The sequence below is a fragment of the Microcaecilia unicolor genome, chromosome 8 (assembly GCF_901765095.1).
Source record: "Microcaecilia unicolor chromosome 8, aMicUni1.1, whole genome shotgun sequence".
NCBI lineage: Eukaryota > Metazoa > Chordata > Amphibia > Gymnophiona > Siphonopidae > Microcaecilia > Microcaecilia unicolor.
In genome coordinates this window covers 231,332,923-231,352,175 of record NC_044038.1, presented here as the reverse complement: position 1 = coordinate 231,352,175, position 19,253 = coordinate 231,332,923, and the positions used below count along the sequence as shown (strand labels likewise).

Here is a 19,253-nt window from a genome sequence, read left to right as displayed (position 1 = left end):
TTAGTTCCAAACAGTTTATTTCCCCTCCTCCACAAATCTCAGTTCAAGGGGGTTAAAGTCCCATTCAGTTTCAAAACAAAGCAACAAGAAAAAAATATCCCTTTAAATCCAAGTTCTCCCCAGTTCACCAGCCTGGGTTTCAGTTTTAAAAGTCTTTCCGCTTGGGTGGTTGCGGATTGGCAGTACACCGCCCACAACACAGCTAATTGACTCCTGTGACCACCCACTGCCTTCAGTCCCTGCAACTCTGCCCCAAAGTACAATTACAGTCCATGTCCACTGGTTCCTCCAAACCTGGTGTGTTGGTCTCTCCAGCCTCCCCTTCCTCCAAACACTCCATTAACTCTGCTTCTCTGCTAGGCTGTTGGTTGGAGACCTCCTCCCCCTCCCAGGTGGAAGGAATCTTGTACTGATTTCTAACCCAAGGGTATTGAGCTTTGTCATCCCTGCTCCCCCTTCTGGCCCTCCTCTGCCATAACAGCTGCTCTTTCCAGTCCTTTTCCCCCTCCCTTCCACGTGGGGGCCATACCGGGTTTTGGGACCTACCCCCCCTGATATCTTCTCTCAGGGCCTTGTGGGGAATGTAGTCTGGCCCCATACCTCCTCCTGAGCTGCTTAGACCCTCCAACCTCCTTACAATATTCAATGCCTGGACTAATCCGGGCTCTGCACTGAAGGTCCGGATCTTGCTGTCTGGCCAGAATAATCCAGATGCAAGTAGGATCGCAGTCATAGTAGTCAAAGGGCCTCCTTTACTAAATCTTGCTAGTGATTCCCAGTCAGCAAATGTGATGCAGCCCATTTAAAATGAATGGGCTGCTACACCAGGAATTGCTAGTGCTGTTTAGTAAAAGAGGCCCTTAACTTGCCCAGATAGTTATCTGGGCACTGGCACTGAATATCAGAGGTACCTGGGTCCACCCCAACTCTACCCATGGACCTCCCCAGCACTAACTGTAATAATAATAATAATAATAATGTCAGAACTTATCGCCTGCTTTCAACTCACAGATCTAAATGGATTACGATATACAATAATTGGAACATACACCAGGAATTATATAATCCAAAACAAGAAACAATCTATTATAAAATATCATACAATACAAATTTTTGAAAAAGAAATGTTTGAGGTTCAATCATATTATAAGCCACATTGAACTCAAAACTTTTTGGGATAATGTGGGATATAAATGTCACAAATAAATAAATAAATAAATGTACTTTTTTGGATTTTAAACTTGCAAAAGTCAGAAAACAAGAGGTAGAACTGAATGGTCAATTACTGATATCTTTTCCAGATCTACATATGATATAGTTGTGTTCAGCATTTGTTCCTTCCACTAAGTGTCAGGACCTGGACTGATTTATTAGCTATATGACGATTCAACATTTACATGAAACCACATATCTAGAAAGAACTTTTGTAGGAAATGGGGAAGATTTTCTTCTTTATTGTTGATGATTCTAATGTATGTCAACCATCTTGTAACAAATATTTTCTTGATATATTTTCAGCTGTTACACATTCGATGCATGGAGGAGTAAATATGCAAGCCCCACCACCAAGTGGTGGAGGGGGAGGGGGAGGGGGAGGTCTAGTTGGTGGACTTCTTGGAAGTGTACTTGGTGGTGGTGGTGGTGGTGGTCTTCTTGGAGGTCTACTTGGTAATGGTGGTCTTCTTGGTGGTATACTTGGTGGTGGAGATGGAGGAGGACTTCTTGGAGGTTTACTTGGTGGTGGTGGTGAAGGAGGAGGACTTCTTGGAGGTTTACTCGGTGGTGGTGGTGGTGGTGGTGGTGGTGGAGGTGGCCCAGCAGTTGATAGTGGTGGTGGAGATGTTCAGGCAGTTAATGGTGGTGGTGGTGGTGGTGGTGGTGGTGGTCTTCTTGGAGGTCTACTTGGTGGTGGAGATGGAGGAGGACTTCTTGGAGGTTTACTTGGTGGTGGTGGTGGAGGAGGAGGAGGACTTCTTGGAGGTTTGCTTGGTGGTGGCGGTGGTGGAGGCCTGCTTGGAGGTCTTCTTGGTGAAGGAGGTCTGCTTGGTATACTTGGCAATGGAGGATTACTTGGAACAGTTCAAGGAATTACAGGGTAAGTCAGGCAGTATATTATTTCAATTCTTCTAGTCTCAACCTTAACTCTACAAAGAATCGATCAAGCTCTTATCAGAAATTAGCCTTTAATGGTATAAAACATGAGAGATGTATTATACAGCTAACTTGTGGCAGCACTACTGTCTCAGAATTTCTAATGACTTAAAATGTTAACAGTTTACAAGATATTAAGATTATATTCCAGGTTATTAAGAAAATTTTAGTGGTCTTTTTAATAAGGCATGATAAAAAGTGGCCTGGGCTAGTAAGAGAGTGTGAAATTGGTGAGCGCTGGACCATTTTTTACCACAGTTGGGAGAAAGGCAGCACGTGGCAATGTGGCCTGCATTGCCAATTACCACCAGGAACAACCTCCACGGTAGAAAATTATTTTCTATCAATGGAAACAATGCGCGCCACCTTTGAAACTACTGCAGGACACCCCTGGTACCCCCTGCAGTAGGGTCAATTTGATGCATGCTACCTGCTTGTTAGCCCTACAGCGATTTAGTAAAAGGGCCCCTAGTTGACTTAATTTTATACAACTGTTCATGAATAAACTAATTTATGCTCCAGAATCTTTCCAAAACCAATTGAGTCAAGTAGGCAAGGGTTCTCAGCAGGGTCATATGATGGTCTGGATTTCAGGATATACACGATGAATAGTTATCAACCCCCTCATTCTATAACAAGTTGCATGTGTAAGTTATAGACTACTAGCAGATACGTACATTACTGTTACAGCTACGCACGTGCTAGCTGGGCATTAATTGGGGTTCTAGAACTTTAGCACGTAACTTGCTTAGTTTGCAGACGCAAGAGGGTGTTCATAGGGGGAGGCACATGGACAGGGCAGGGGCGTAGCTACTATGGGGCCACAGGGGCCTGGGCCCCATAGATTTGGCCCTGGACCCCCTGCTGCGACCCTCCTCCGCCGCAGGACGTCAGACGCACGTACAGAAACTTGATCAGATCATTCAGCAAGCAACGGTACACGACAGGAGAGGGTTGGCGGTGGGAAGGGGGGGTCGAGAGGGTTGCGGTGTGGGGGGTGAAAGTTGGCAGCGGCAGGCGGGGGTGGCAGCACCGGAGGGGGGCTAAAATATGCCCCCTCACCTCGGGCTCTGGACCCCCCTCCCGTCGAAGTCTGGCTACGCCCCTGGGACAGGGTATAGGCATGTCCAACAATTACACACGTAGCATACAGAATATTGTAAGTTATGCACTAAAGTGTTTTCAGGCACGCTGATATCGACATGGTGTGAGTGGACGCACCTAAATGCTGGCCTATAAATTCTGACTTACACTAGTATTTTGAAATTGCATTGGTTGCTTGTACGTTTGAGGATATTCATATGGGTTTGCCTGATTATTTGGCATCAGTGACTATCCCTTGTACTCCGGCGCGCTGTCTGTGCTCGCTCAATGATCAGAAACTTGTCTGGCCTAATCCCATACAAGCATATTATGACGTAACAAGAAAAAGTGCATTCTATTTTTTGACTCCATCCTCGTGGAACAGTCTTCTTTTGTACATAGCATCAGAGACCTCATTAAAGAGCTTCAACATAGCTCTGAAAAACATTTTTTTTTTAATTATTTGGACCCTGTTTACTAATTTGCGCTGTAGGCGTGCTAACTTTTTAGCGCATACTGAAAATTAGCACATGCAAACAATAGAGACACCCATTATATTCCTAGGGGTGTCTCTAGCATTTGCACATGCTAAATTTTCACGTGCGCCTAAAGGTTTCCACGCCTACAGTGCAGCATAGTAAACAGGACCCTTAGTGTGTTTCTTCCTTTGCTGATGGATAGTACCTGAAGGAGGCATAGTAGTTATGCAGTTATATTTTATCTTTTTGGTGTGTTTGATTTATTTTCTATATATTTATTGACGTTCTTTTCTACTTCCCATATGTTTTTAATTTTTGTAATTCGCTTTCATTTATTTGTTAAAAAAAAGTGATTCATCAAGTATAAATAAACATTTTCTAGAATGGATTCTGGGCGCCCAAAAGTTGTTATAGATTTCGCACTCCAGTGCAATGCATCTTTGCACCTAACTTTTGGCAACCTTTATAGAATTTTTTCCTTCAAATGTATTTGTATGTTGTGTTGCTAATATTAAAAGGGTCTAACGAGCAAGAAAAACTAAGATGGCTAGCTCAAAGCCTTTAAGAAAGCAAACCAGCTAAATTTAGGCAGCTGAGTTTCATTAGGAACTCAAATTTAGCTGATCAAATTCAGGACAGGCCTAGGGTGGGTGGTGGGGTTAAGACAGGAGGAAAAAAAACCTATTCACATTGATTTCTATGTATTCTAAAGAGGACAGAACAGGGCACTACAATTTAGGTGCCTAAGCATTGGCATACTGGGACAGACCAAAGGTCCATCAAGCCCAGTATCCTGTTCCCAACAATGGCCATTCCAGATCACAAGTATCTGGCAAAGATCCCAAAACAGATTCTATGCTGTTTAACCTAGATGCGAGCAGTGGATATTTCCCAAGTCCATCTGAATAATGGCTTATGGACTTTTCTTTTAGGAAATTATCCAAACTTTTTTAAAACCCTGCTAAGCTAACTGCTTTTACCACATTCTCTGGCAATGAATTCCATAGTTTAATTACATGTTGAGTGCTAATTCTATAATACCATCTGGGCCACTATTCCGTTGTAGAATACTAGTGTAAATCGGCATCGGGGTGCATTTATTTAGGTGCACCCACATACGCCATGTCAGTAGCAGGCGTAAATGCATGCAGCACTTTAGCAGGTTAATTTATAATATTCTGTAAGTTGTGCATGCAAATGTTGGTCCTGTAAATTCTCCTTTGCATTTCCATGCTCAACAAGTTGCACATGCCATTTCAAGAATAGCATTGAACGTTCACCTAGTACGTATTCACTTACCCACATTAATGCTTAGCATTTTATACATTTGAGTATGCAAATGGTGCTTCAGTTTAGTTCCCAGTTTATAGACTGAGAGAGTTTGTACACAATTAAAAGTGTGTGTGTTCTTTCTTTACTTTTAACTCATTACTTTATCGTGCAGATTAAGGATTATAGATCTCACCCTCCCTAAAGTGTCATTGAAGCTTCTGCCTGGTATTGGGGTCCATTTGAACTTGTATACCAAAGTAGCAATCAATGGGAAAAGGTGAGTATGAGATAGAAGGGCATAATCGAACGGGGCACCCAGGTTTTCCTGAGGGCATCCTCGCAGGACGTCCCTGCGAAGGGGCAGGGAAACCCGTATTATCGAAACAAGATGGGAGGCCATCTTTCGTTTCGATAATACAGTCGGGGACGTCCAAATCTCAACATTTAGGTTGACCTTAGAGATGGTCGAAATAAATGTTGAGATGGTCGACCTTAGAGATGGTCGTCCCCGGTTTTCGGCCATAATGGAAACCGAGGACACCCATCTCAAAAACGACCAAATCCAACTCATTTGTTCGTGGGAGGAGCCAGCCTTCATAGTGCACTGGTCCCCCTGACATGCCAGGACACCAACCGGGCACCCTAGGGGGCACTGCAGTGGACTAACTGAACGGAAAAAGCCCTTCCCTTACCGATCCCATAGCGATTCAGAAAGGAACGGGCATGCATGAAGGAAATCACATGCAAATGAGCTGCTTGCTGTTAGCTCATTTGCACACGATTTCCTTCCTAAGGGCAGTTGTGGATGTTTCTGTGAGAAGGATGTTCATTCCTCTGACACCCCCTTTATTTATTTATTTGGATCACAAGTAGCAGCAGTGGGATTTGAACTGGCCACCTCTGGATTGCAAGATCAGTGCTCTAACCACTAGACCACTCCTCCATTCCATTCCACTTCACTCCACTCTACTCTACTCTACTCCACTCCACTCCCTTGAAATTTGGCTGTCCCTGTGGGGGGGGGGGGTGCAGTTCAGGATGTCCAAAATGTTTGAAAGAAGGACGTCCACGCCTTCGCTATGCCTCCACTGACACACACACACCCTCCCCCCCCCCCCCCCCCCCAGGGACCTGCATACTGCTGCGATGGACCTGAGTATGATATTTGAGGCTGGCAAAAAAAGTTTTTAAAGTTGTTTTTTTCAGGGTGGGAGGGGTTAGTCACTACTGTGGGAGTCAGGGGAGGCCATCTCCGATTCCCTCTGGTGGTCATCTGGTCAGTTCGGGCACCTTTTTGAGGCTTGGTCATAAGAAAAAATGGACAAGTAAAATTGTCCAAGTGCTCGTCAGGGATGCCCTTCTTTTTTCCATTATCGCTCGAGGACGCCCATCTGTTAGGCACACCCCAGTCCCGCCTTCGCTACGCCTCCGACACGCCCCCCGGGAACATTGGTCGTCCCCGCAACGGGAAGCAGCTGGGGACACCCAAAATCGGCTTTCGATTATGCCCATTTGGGCGACCCTGAGAGAAGGACGCCCATCTCCCGATTTGTGTCGAAAGATGGGCATCCTTCTCTTTCGAAAATAAGCCTGATAATCTGCTTATTTTGTGGATTTTCCTAATTTGGAGAAGATATTTGTACACTATTTTTTTTAGAGAAGAATTCTCTGACATCTGTATGAAAATATTGTTAACATTTCTTCATGTGTCAGACTGGTTAGGTGGGCCTTTAAGACAGAAACATATCTAGACTAGGATATATGAATATTTCAAGGTCCAGCTGCCTGGTTTGAGTTTATTGGAGAAATTGGATTTTCCCTAGATTCACTGAGAAATTGCATTAGAGTTTTGTAGGCAGATCTAGTGAACTCAAAGCAGTTCCACATACAGCTAGGATGGGTCTGTCAACTGTATGAAAATCCTTACAGATAATTTGAAAGATCTGACACAAAATCCAAAAGCCCTGTTAAAATTTACTAACAAGTGCACTCACATTTATTAATCCATAGCAATAAATTCACTGCTACAACTACTATTTATCATTTCTATAGTGCTACTAGACATACGCAGCGCTGAACATGTAAGAGACACTCCTTGCTCGACAGAGCTTACAATCTAATCAGGACAGACAAACAGGACAAATAAGGGATATAAGGACAAAGATTAGCAAGATTCCGGAGTCCCAAAGGGTAGAAAGATTCCAGAATCCCAAAGAGTAGCAGATTCTGTGCAGAATCCCAAAGACTAGCAAGATTCCAGAATCCCATAGACTACTACTACTTATCATTTCTATAGCGCTGCTAGACGTACGCAGCGCTGTACACTTGAACATGAAGAGACAGTCCCTGCTCGAGATAGTTTACAATCTAATCAGGACAGACAAACAGGACAAATAAGGGATAAGGGAATTACTTAAGGTGGGAATGATAAAACAGACATGGGCACTGAACAAGTCAATAGGGGTTAGGAGTTAAAAGCAGACAGGTGGGCTTTAAGCCTAGATTTGAAGATGGCCAGAGATGGAGTTTGACATACTGACTCAGTAAGTCTATTTTAGGCGAACGGTGCAGCAAATGTCCACACCTAACTTTACGTGCGGAGCACTGTTATTCTACAATTACGTGTGTAACTCAAAAACAAACCCCCCCAATCCACCCGAAACCCCCATCGCCCTCCCATTTCTGCACCCCCTTTTTGGGCTGTGTATTATTATTATTATTATTATTAGCATTTGTATAGCGCTACTAGACGCACGCAGCGCTGAACACCTGACACAGAGAGACAGTCCCTGCTCAATAGAGCTTACAATGTAAAAATACCTAACTTTATACATATAGGTCCCAATTAAACCTAATGAGTGTCAATCATTGTTTCTTAAAAAGCTAATTATTGGCACTAATTGACTCATTATTTAATTAAGTTGCACGTGCAAATCAGGAACACACCTAGGGCCCTGTTTACAAAGGCACGCTAGCATTTTTAGTATGAGCTAAAAAATTAGCATGTACTGTGTAAATGCCCATAATATTCCTATGGGAGTCTACATGGTTAGCACGCACTAAAAACAGGGCCCCTAAATTTGCATGCATAATTTTTGGTGACAGTTATAGAATCAGGAGGCTTGGGTTTACACTGATAGTCTTCTATTCCACTCCTAACTATCATGTTTTCGGGGCACAGAAATTGAAAAGTTTTCACCTGATCTTTGTCCAGTGGTGTGCTGGAGCCGGCTCGCAAGAGCCAGTTGTTAAATTTTTTACCATCTTGCGAGCCGGTTGTTCTTCAGGGCGACTCGGCTCTCCTCCCTCCCTCCCCCGAGCTACAGGGTCCCAGGCACTAAGTCCAGTGTACATACCTGAAGAAGGCAACCACCCTGGTTGTCCAGTGGATTCTTCGGGGCAGGCAGGAAAGATCCCCAGCCTTGCCTACCCGCTGCCGGCGCTGACCCTCCCCCGCTGCCGTATCGCTCTTTAAAAATGGCCACCGAGACTTCTAGCGGCGGCCTCGCAAGACTTCTGCTGAAAGTCAGCGCCAGCAGCAGGCAGGAAAGACTGGGGATCTTTCCTGCCTGTCCCGAAGAATCCACTGGACAACCAGGTTGCCTTCTTCAGATATGTGCTGGACTCAGATACTGGGACCCTGTAGCTCGAGCAGGGTGGGGGAGGAGGAGAAGAGCAGAGCCGGCTTGCCCTGCACCACAGAATCTCAGTCTTCCTGGAGAGAGTAATGCATTGCCCCCCTCCCAGGCTCTCTCCCCGGCTATAGCCAGCTCTGCAATTTGGGGGTGGGGGGTGGCGCAGAGGTGGACCGGGGAGAGAGCCCGTTGTGGGGGGGGGGCGCACGCAGAGGTGGACCGGGGAGAGAGCATGTTGTGGGGTGGGGGCGCAGAGGTGGACCGGGGAGAAAGCCTGTTGTGGGGGGGGGGCGCACGCAGAGGTGGACCGGGGAGAGAGTCCGTTGTGGGGGGGGGGGGGCGCACGCAGAGGTGGACCAGGGAGAGAGCATGTTGTGGGGTGGGGGCGCAGAGGACCGGGGAGAGAGCCCGTTGTGGGGGGGGGGGCGCACGCAGAGGTGGACCGGGGAGAGAGCATGTTGTGGGGTGGGGGCGCAGAGGTGGACCGGGGAGAGAGCATGTTGTGGGGTGGGGGCGCAGAGGTGGACCGGGGAGAAAGCCTGTTGTTAAAAATTTACCAGCACCCCACTGTCTTTGTCCTTCTGTTTCCAGTCTGTTAGGACTTCTTGACATCGCTGTGGAAGTGAACATCACTGCTAGAACCAGACTCACTCAAGAGAGGTCGGGTGTTCCCAGACTGGTTATTGAAGACTGCAATACCTTGCTCGGGGGTATAAATATCAGACTTCTGAATGGGTAAGAAGCAATTTTGTCCCTTATTTTAGAAAATATGAAATGAAAAGAACACCTGTTGGAGTATTTATCTTTATCTCTTAGCGTGATTATTTATTTAAAGGAGTACTCCAATTCTATGTCCATTTTCCATCTAAATCAGTTTAATTTGGATGTGCGGGACTGGGATTTCCCAGTACAGAAAAAAATCTGACCCAAAGAAGAAGGCATTGCCTTTGAAACGTAGTCAGAAATGAATTGTCTATCCAATAAGAAAGGTATCATTTCCCCCTAAACTGAGCAAGAGTCCTCCACCTACCAGTAGGTGGTGCTGTTTCACTATCATTCTAAGTAACGAGATCCATTTGCAAGTTGTAGTTTGTTTGTTTTTTTTTCAAAAAGTTGAGGTGTAGTTATCTTTTTGCCAGCTCCATCATAGCTAATTTTCTCATGAAAGTTGATATGTAGCTCACATTCACCAAGCGACAAAAGATTCTTGTAGTCTGAGAACTGCTATCTCTCGATGTGTGCTAATGCCAGCAATTCAGTACTAAGAAGCTGAAAGGTCCTCTAACCTTCTACAGAGACAATTTACTTCCAAAACTCAATGAATCCACAATAATAATCAACAAATGTTAATTACGTGGATCACCTTATCGAAAATGCACCTCAGGGAGCATTCCTACATATGCAACATGCAAGTCTAATCACAATGAATTGGGCATGTGATGAACATCAATAAAGACAAAGGGGTCACTATTTAGCCCATGGTGTACAATGTTTTTAAAGTGCTGACTGCCGTGAGCTGAATTAAGCCCAGGTATTAAGTGTCGGGTCTAATCCAGCTACTGGCACTGAATTTCAGGTCTTTGTTGGCCACCAGAAGTGATCCAGGTTCAACCGGTATTCCATGCCAGGACTTGGATAACTAACTGGGCATTTTTAGGACTGAATTATTTATTTATTTATTTATTAGGATTTATATACCGCGTTTTAAAAAAAAAAAAAAATTCACCCCAGGCACATTTAATTACAGCAGTAAGAATATCTAGATAACAATATATAGTATGACGTCCAAATTCCGAACAGGAAAGAAGGTCAGTTTCAAAAAAGATGGACGTCTATCTTTTGCGTTTGAAAATACTGTACACATGCAAATGGATTCCTTACTGTACATATGCAAATGGATGCCTTACGTCCTGCACCGTGCTTGTAGCCCCGTGCAGGACGTAAGGCATCAGAAACAGATGATCACACCACGAAGGCGCCAGAGTCGACCGGCGCTGAAGAATACTCTTTGGCTGGCGGGGTTTGGGGACCCTCACCAGCAAACAGGGTACCTGATGCGGTGGCAGGGCGGGGGGCAGGCGACGGCGGCGGGTCAAATGTAGAGGGGGCCAGAGCGTAATCTGTGGGGGCCCATGCCCCCGTGGCCCCACATAGCTACGCCCCTGCTATAACTATGCACATAAATTTCAGAACACACATGGAACACCCATTTCCCTGCCTGTGACCACACCCCTTTTTGCCTGCATGCTTTAGAAGCTAGGCGCAGTGTGTTACAGAACACGCTTAGCGAGTTGTGTACGTAAATTCTAATTATTGCCATTTAGTGCTCATTCTTGCTTGTTAAGTGCAATTGTTAATGCTAATTAGCTTGTTAAGCCAATTATGTGTTGTTATAGAATCCACATGGACTTTGGCGCGGTTCTCTAGGCGTGCTGTATAGAATCCAGGGGTAAATCCATTAGTACACTTTAGTAAAAGGAGCCCTTTCTTTATCTGAGCCATGATGAGCAAAACAGTCACCCTAACATAGTAACATAGTAGATGACGGCAGAAAAAGACCTGCACGGTCCATCCAGTCTGCCCAACAAGACAAACTCATATGTGCTAGTTTTTGTGTATGTCTTACCTTGATTTGAAACTGTCATTTTCAGGGCACAGACCGTACAAGTCTGCCCAGCACTATCCCCGCCTCCCACCACCAGCTCTGCCACCCAATCTCAGCTAAGCTCCTGAGGATCCATTTCTTCTGAACAGGATTCCTTTATGTTTATCCCACGCATATTTTCTGGAGCCATATGAAGTAATAAGAGCTGGATAGTATCTAGGGTGATTTCAAATGTATTAGTAAAGTGAAGTGGGCATATGGGGGAGAATTCTATAAATGGCTCAAAATTTGTCACGGGGGGGGGGGGGGGGAAGGTCAGTGTTAAGCGCGATTCTATAAAGGGTGCACGACTTTTACAGAATCGAGCTTAGTGCCGATTCTCACAACTAACTCTGGGAATCACTTATGCCTGCTGAAACCTGGTGTACATGCTGGCAATTGTGATCAGAGCTGTATATATAATTACTTGTTTCTAAGAGCTAATTTCTGTGAAGACGATCCAGGTGATTAATATGCTTCAACTGCTGTGATTCAGATAACTAACATTTTGCACCTAATATTTATCATATCTTTTCTTTCTGTTCAGCTTGCTATCAAATATTGTAGATGGATTACTGCATACTGTCCTGGGTAATATCTTACCTGCAGTGGTAAGTCTAGCAAATAGTATTCAAATATTCTAATAAATAATAATAGTATGCTATCGGTAATATTATATGAGGTGATTCGTTATGTTCTTATTATTTTTTTGGTTTGCTGTGCTTTCCTGTTATTGACTGGAGTTCCTATTTGTTTGGTTATGAGATGTGTTTTTTTTAATGTAAACCGTTCTGTTTTGCAATTGCATTAAGAAAAGGTATATAAAAGGAATAAATGATAATGATGATGATGATGATTTAATGGGATTAGGTTCCATTTGCATGTGTACAGCTGACTTACGTACACATATAAGTGGTGAGCCCATACGCCAGGCCCCCTCCCTGCCCATCTTCAAATCCTTGCTCAAAGCCCACCTCTTCAATGTCGCCTTCGGCACCTAACCACTACACCTCTATTCAGGAAATCTTGACTGCCCCAACTTGACATTTCGTCCTTTAGATTGTAAGCTCCTTTGAGCAGGGACTGTCCTTCTTTGTTAAACTGTACAGCGCTGCGTAACCCTAGTAGCGCTTTAGAAATGTTAAGTAGTAGTAGTAGTATTACATATAGCAGTGATTTAACCAGAGCTGAGATTGTGATGTCATAATGCCTCATTCCACCAATGCCTAAGAGCCAACCTCATCAGTGATGTCACAATGGCTTGATTGTCCTATATTTGTCTCACTCTTATCTATTAGATTGTAAGCTCCTTCGAGCAGGGACTCTCCTTCTTTGTTAAACTGTACAGCGCTGCGTAACCCTAGTAGCGCTCTAGAAATGTTAAGTAGTAGTAGTAGTAGTTATTTTAGGAAAGCTGCTCTTTATGTTGATAGCATGCACAGATTTGTAGACATGTTCTAGGAATGGTTTGGGTATACTTTCAAGACGTACATATATTTTGGATTTTAGAACAGCAATGCATGCACCTTCTGGCTTTTACACCTACTTCAAGTCACATGTAACTGTGGCCTTGGGCTCTTCTGGACTTGCTCTTGAGGGGGGAAATACTGCTTCTCTTTATGAGGTGAAAAAAACACCTCCGAATTACATAAGTTTGAGTTTCACAGTTTAACTTCTTAACTGACTTTTCTTGGAGAGGTCGAGAGTAAATTCAAGGCAGCCGCACATGGGTGACATCAGTCGGACCTGCTCACCAGAGTCCAGAAAAGTCCAGAAGACTTTTCCGAGCATGTCTGAACGTGCCCACCTAGTGGTAACTGCTATCAAAGCACCCATCCACCTGTCTGTTTCATCCACTTCTAGCCTACAGGCAGATTCTAATCCACTCTCTCTACAAACTGTGCTGGATTCAAAGAGAACACAATTGAAAGAGAAACCACACAATCCCGTCAAAATTCATATCATGTCCCCAATGCAGGAAGAAAATGGAACTTTCAGACTCCCACCACATTTGCCACCGGTGCCTGGGGACCCCATTTTATAATGTATATGTCAGGGGCGTAGCCAGACACACAATTTTGGGTGGGCCTGGGCCCAAGATGGGTGGGCAGAAGTACTCCGTAAGTGACTTGGTCTCTCCCTCTCTCACCTGCATGCCATATGGTCTCTCAAACATCACCCCCTCCACTGCATACCTTTTAAATAGCAGATTTTCACTGACAGCGAGCAGCAACTAATACACACTGCTCATGTTGGCCCCACAGCCTTCCCTCTGATGTATCTTCCTGTTTCCGCATAGGCGGGAATACATCAGAGGGAAGGCTGTGGGGCTTGTGCGAGCAGTATGTATCAGTCGCTGCTCACTGCAGGCAAAGATCTGGTATTTACAAGACATGCAGGAGGGACAGTTGTTGGGAGTTTTCAGTTGGTGGGGCTTGGGGAATCCCTGCCAGCCACATCATAGATGTGCTGCTACTAGGCGGGCCTGAGCCCAAAATGGATGGGCCTGGGCCCACCCGAGCCCACCCTTGGCTACGCCACTGGTATATGTGCAATTGTGAACTCCTCATATATTCCACCCAAGCTGTGGCTCGGACATGCCTCCCGACAAAGGACACACGTTCATCTCATTGTGCATACTTTTACACAGACTACACAGAGCAGGCTTGTCCAACCTAGGGCCCGTGTTTTCACGGCTTTTGGTACACAATAGTTGTGTGCTTTTGTAAGAAAAGCTGGATGCATAAGTTGATTTGTATTTGAGTCCTTTGTAGCTTGGGTAGTGGAGGTTTAGATATGTTCGTGTTGAGCTGGTTGTATTTCCGATTGGTAGGTCGATGAGGTCTGTCATGTATCCCGGGGCCTCACCGTAGATAATCTTATGGACCAGGGTGCAGATTTTGAAAGCAATATGTTCTTTGATTGGGAGCCAATGCAATTTTTCACGGAGGGGCTTGGCGCTTTCGAAACGCGTTTTTCCAAATATAAGCCTAGCTGCCGTGATTTGAGCGGTCTGAAGTTTTTTTATGAGTTGTTCTTTGCATCCCACATAATTGCAATGTACTCACATATTTTATCAAATAGGTGGGTTAATGTGTAGAGCGTACACATACAGTACAGTTACACCTTCTTTGGAGCAAGTGTAACTGTGTAAGAACATTTGCACTGGGGCTTGGTCTTAGTTTGCCTTTGTAAAAGACCCCCAAAGAAACCTACCATATTTTTTGGACTATAAGACGCACTTTTTTCCCCCAAAATTTGGGAGGAAAATGGGGGGTGCGTCTTATAGTCCGAAGGTAGACTTCTCCCTACTCACGCGATCTTCCCTGGTGGTCTAGTGACGTCGGGGCAGGAAAGAGCCTCCTCTTTCCTGCCCAGTGCGCTGCTCTCCATCCTCCTGTATGCAGCCTGATGGTCTCGGCGAGATTCAAAATGGCCGCCGAGACTTCAATTCTCGGCGGCCATTTTGAATCTCGCCGAGACCGTCAGGCAGCAATGCATACAGGAGGATGGAGAGCAGCGCACTGGGCAGGAAAGAGGGGGCTCTTTCCTGCCCCGATGTCACTAGACCACCAGGGAAGATCGCGTGAGTAGGGAGAAGTGGTGACAGGGCCGGGGGGAGGGCGGGATTCGGACAAGACGCACCGGAGCACCTAGGTTTTAGAGTTGGGAAAAAGGGAAAAAAAAAATTTCCTATTTCCCTCCTCTAAAACCTAGGTGCGTCTTATGGTCCTGTGCGTCTTATAGTCCGAAAAATACGGTATGTTACTTTTACAAAGTACCTGTAAACTGGGATCTTTTTTGGACATGCCGCATGTCAATGTGTTTGAGTTTTTTTTTTTTTTTTCATTTGTTACAGTTGTGTCCTGTAGTGACAGTTGTACTAGACCTGGTCAATGGCTTGCTACTTACGGTGAACGGTATGTTTCTTCAATTTTTATATCTTTGCAATTTTCACCTAAATTACAAATAATTAATTCTTCATTACCTGAGCAATCAGGAATAGGAGGTGATGTTAGGCAGCATAGACAGAGGCGTAACCAGCAGAAGGGAGGAGGTGATATGCCCCTTTACAAGTCATTGCTGAGGCCCCGTTTACTGATAATAGTGTACCCTGTTGCAGAAAGGGAGTGCCCTCTTTGTACGTAGTCCCCAAAATTCTAGAAATGGCGATTAAATGGCATATTGAGCCAATTAGCACCAATAATTGGATGCTAATAATCAACTATTGCCACTAATTGGCCTTCATTGAAATTTACGCATTCATTTTTAGCCACATGGATCCTCGATAAATTTTACACGTGGCTCCAAAAGTGGGTGCAGCCATGGGAGGATCATGGGAGGAGAAGGGTCATTCCTAGAATGTATTCTTTATTTATTTATTTATTTATTAGGATTTATTTATTGCCTTTCTGAAGGAATTCATTCAAAGCAGTGTACAGTAAGAATAAATCAGACATAAGCAATAGGTCACAATCCTGCTTATAATCGAACGAGAAAAACGCTCAAGTTCCGACCTAAATCGGGAGATGGACGTTTATCTCACAAAAACGAATAAAGCGGTATAATCGAAAGCCGATTTTTGGACGTTTTCAACTGCACTCCGTCGCGGATGCGGACAAAGTTGATGGGGGCGTGTCAGAGGTGTGGCGAAGGCGGAACTGGGGCGTGGTTATCTGCCGAACAGAGATGGGCGCATTTCACAGATAATGGGAAGAAAGTATGCGTTTTTAGCTAGAATTTAGGACACTTTTCCTGGACCCTGTTTTTTCACGAATAAGGCCCCAAAAAGTGCCCTAAATGACCAGATGACCACTGGAGGGAATCGGGGATGACCTCCCCTGACTCCCCCAGTGGTCACTAACCCCCTCCCAGCACAAAAAATGAAGTTTCTCAACTTTTTATTTTCACCCTCAAATGTCATACCCAGCTCCCTGACAGCAGTATGCAGGTCACTGGAGGAGTTGTTAGGGGGTGCAGTGGACTTCAGGCAGGTGGAACCAGGCCCATCCCCCCTACCTGTTACAATTGTGCTGCTTAATGCTTATTAGTCTTCCAACCCCCCCAAACCCACTGTACCCACATGTAGGTGCCCCCCTTCACCCCTTAGGGCTATAGTAATGGTGTAGACTTGTGGGCGGTGGGTTTTGAGGGGGATTTGGGGGGCTCAACACACAAGGGAAGGGTGCTATGCACCTGGGAGCTCTTTTACCTGTTTTTTTGTTTTTGTAAAAGTGCCCCCTAGGGTGCCTGGTTGGTGTCCTGGCATGTGAGGGGGACCAGTGCACTACGAATCCTGGCCCCTCCCACGAACAAATGCCTTGGATTTATTCGTTTTTGAGCTGGGCGCTTTCATTTTCCATTATCGCTGAAAAACAAAAACGCCCAGCTCACACATTGTTGAATAAAACATGGGCGTCTATTTTTTCCCAAAATACGGTTCGGTCCGCCCCTTCACGGACCCGTTCTTGGAGATAAACGCCCATGGAGATAGGCGTTTTTGTTCAATTATGCCCCTCAATACGCAATAAAACATTTTAATAGACAGCTTAGGGTATAAGCAAAGATGGAATTGTTATAAGGTAGATCTACGAAAAGTACTGCTTGCCACTGGATGAAGTAACAAAGAAAGAATTGGCTCTTTGGGATCCTCCTAGGGACCAGGGCTGATGAAAGGGGGGGGGGGGGGCAGGGGGGATAAAATTCCCCGGGCCCGGTGCCGGGGTCAGGCCGCCTGCGCTGCAGTTCCCGGTCTCACCTGCCTGCCTCCTCGGCTCCGGGCCCCCTGTGTCCTACCCTCGCGGAAACCAGAAGTTACATCATACGAGGGCGGGGCACAGGGAGAGAAGGCCCGAAGAGAGGCGATCTGTGACTGCCACCTTGAATGCAGGGGGCCCGGAGCCGTGAAGGCAGGCAGGTGAGACCGCGGACTGCACCGGCGGGGGGAGCGGCAGGGGGAGCGGCGGGGAGGCGGGGCGGCCTTGCTCTGGGCCCGGCCTAGTCTCTCGGCAGCCCTGCTAGGAACTTGAGAGCTGAATTGTCCAATGTTGGAAACAGAATGATGATGGACCTTTTTGTCTGACCCAGTATGGCATTTCCTATGCTCTTATGTCCAATCCATCCACTTATTTCTGTCCCCATTCAGAACTTGTCCCAATTGGAATTATTGGAAGTGTCCAGTACACTGTCTCAGCCCTTCCACTAGTGAGTGGCCAGTTCATTCAGCTGGATCTAAATGTAAGTGCCAATTCCATGTCGTCTTGCATTATATATAAAAGCATACAGTTCATACCAACTCTCCCGACCTTAGCAGGTGACGGCCAGCACCAAGCAAAGCCAAATTAAGGCGGAGGACGACCCTAAAAGAACTTCACAAAGTAGATCTCCCTCACCTCCTCCACCTCCGCAAAGAAAAAAAAATAAATCATCAGAACTTTAAAAATATAGAAAGGCTGGGAGTCAGCAACAAGAAATGGATCTATTTCTTGGGATTTGCCCTATAACCTTTGGTCTGACCCATGTTTACTAAAAAAGCACTTAATGTGGTTTAACGGTCAAAAGCAACCTACCTTAAGAGTGATGGTTCTCTCCAACATTCCCCCTGCAGTTTCTACGCACGATAAGTTCTCTAACACGCTTTACTTTTAGGCGCTATGAGAGCAAATGCACTTAATGCCATCTATTGAGGTAGCGTTAAGTGAACCCACCATAACTGCGATTGGCTAGTTGGAGCATGTTACTAACTGTGCACGGACTGCAATATCAGGTCCACTCTCAGAGGCCCTTTTACAAAGGTGCATTAGGCTCTACACGCATGCATCATGTGCCCAAATGAGACTACTGCCAGGTTAGCGCGCCACCTCCCCCCCCCCCCCCCCGGGGTGCTAATTTCAGATTTGGCGCGTACCCATAATGCCTGGATGATTTATTTATTTATTTCCTCCCACGTGCACTGTTTACGGTGGCAATTGGCAGTTGGCGCACACTGTCCGGTCACCGCGTGTGAGCCCTTACCGCTAGACCAATGGGTGGCGTTAAGGGCTCAGGCTGGTTTTAGATGCACACTGGTTTCAGTTTTACCGCATGCCCTTTTCCCGTCCCATTTAAAAAAAAAAAAAAGCCCTTTTTTGCAGATGCAGTAAAAACCGGCCCGTCCTGCACCCAAAACACGTGTCTACTGCCGTAGACCACTTTTTACTGTGGCTTAGTAAAAGGACCCCTTGATTTCTGTCCAGTTGTCGACTCATCCCACACTAAGCAGTTAGTGCATATTCCTCACTGGCTGTTTAACGTGCGCTAGCCCTAACAGCTGTGCAAACTATTTAGCACACTTTAGGGAAAGGGAAATGGGACTTGATATACCGCCTTTCTGAGGTTTTTGCAACCACATTCAAAGCGGTTTACATATATTCAGGTACTTATTTTGTACCAGGGGCAATGAAAGGTTAAGTGACTTGCCCAGAGTCACAAGGAGCTGTAGTGGGAATTGAACTCAGTTCCCCAGGATCAAAGTCCACTGCACTAACCACTAGGCTACTCCTCCACTCATTCCACCAATAAGAGCCAACCTCATCAGTGATGTCATAATGGCTTGATTGCCCAATACTTGGCTCACTTCTGATATTGTGATATCATAAGGGAAAGGGAAATGGGACTTGGTATACCGCCTTTCTGAGGTTTTTTGCAACTACATTCAAAGCGGTTTACATATATTCAGGTACTTATTTTGTACCAGGGGCAGTGGAGGGTTAAGTGACTTGCCCAGAGTCATAAGGAGCTGCAGTGGGAATTGAACTCAGCTCCCCAGGATCAAAGTCCACCGCACTAATCACTCCTCCACTATATTCAAAATGCTTCTATTTTCAGCACACCTAGTTGCCAATATTTTCAAAAGGATTTTCTCTGTGAAGTCTGTGAACTGCATAGGTTTTAGGTCAATGGTTCCCAAATTGTTTATACTCAGTCCTGGGCATGAGAAGACTTGCCAGC

At 45.5% G+C, this 19,253-nt stretch overlaps 1 protein-coding gene across 1 annotated transcript in view; it reads left to right on the top strand.

Moving 5' to 3' along the window:
* The first annotated feature begins 1,550 nt into the window (after positions 1-1,550).
* LOC115476898 (BPI fold-containing family B member 4-like) overlaps positions 1,551-19,253 on the top strand; it is a 62,095-nt gene continuing 44,392 nt past the window's right edge. The window contains exons 1-7 of the mRNA XM_030213472.1: positions 1,551-1,746; positions 2,020-2,095; positions 5,158-5,262; positions 9,212-9,355; positions 11,812-11,875; positions 15,124-15,184; positions 17,410-17,501. Coding sequence (XP_030069332.1) covers positions 1,551-1,746; positions 2,020-2,095; positions 5,158-5,262; positions 9,212-9,355; positions 11,812-11,875; positions 15,124-15,184; positions 17,410-17,501 — 738 coding nt within the window. The remainder of the gene's footprint in view (positions 1,747-2,019; positions 2,096-5,157; positions 5,263-9,211; positions 9,356-11,811; positions 11,876-15,123; positions 15,185-17,409; positions 17,502-19,253) is intronic.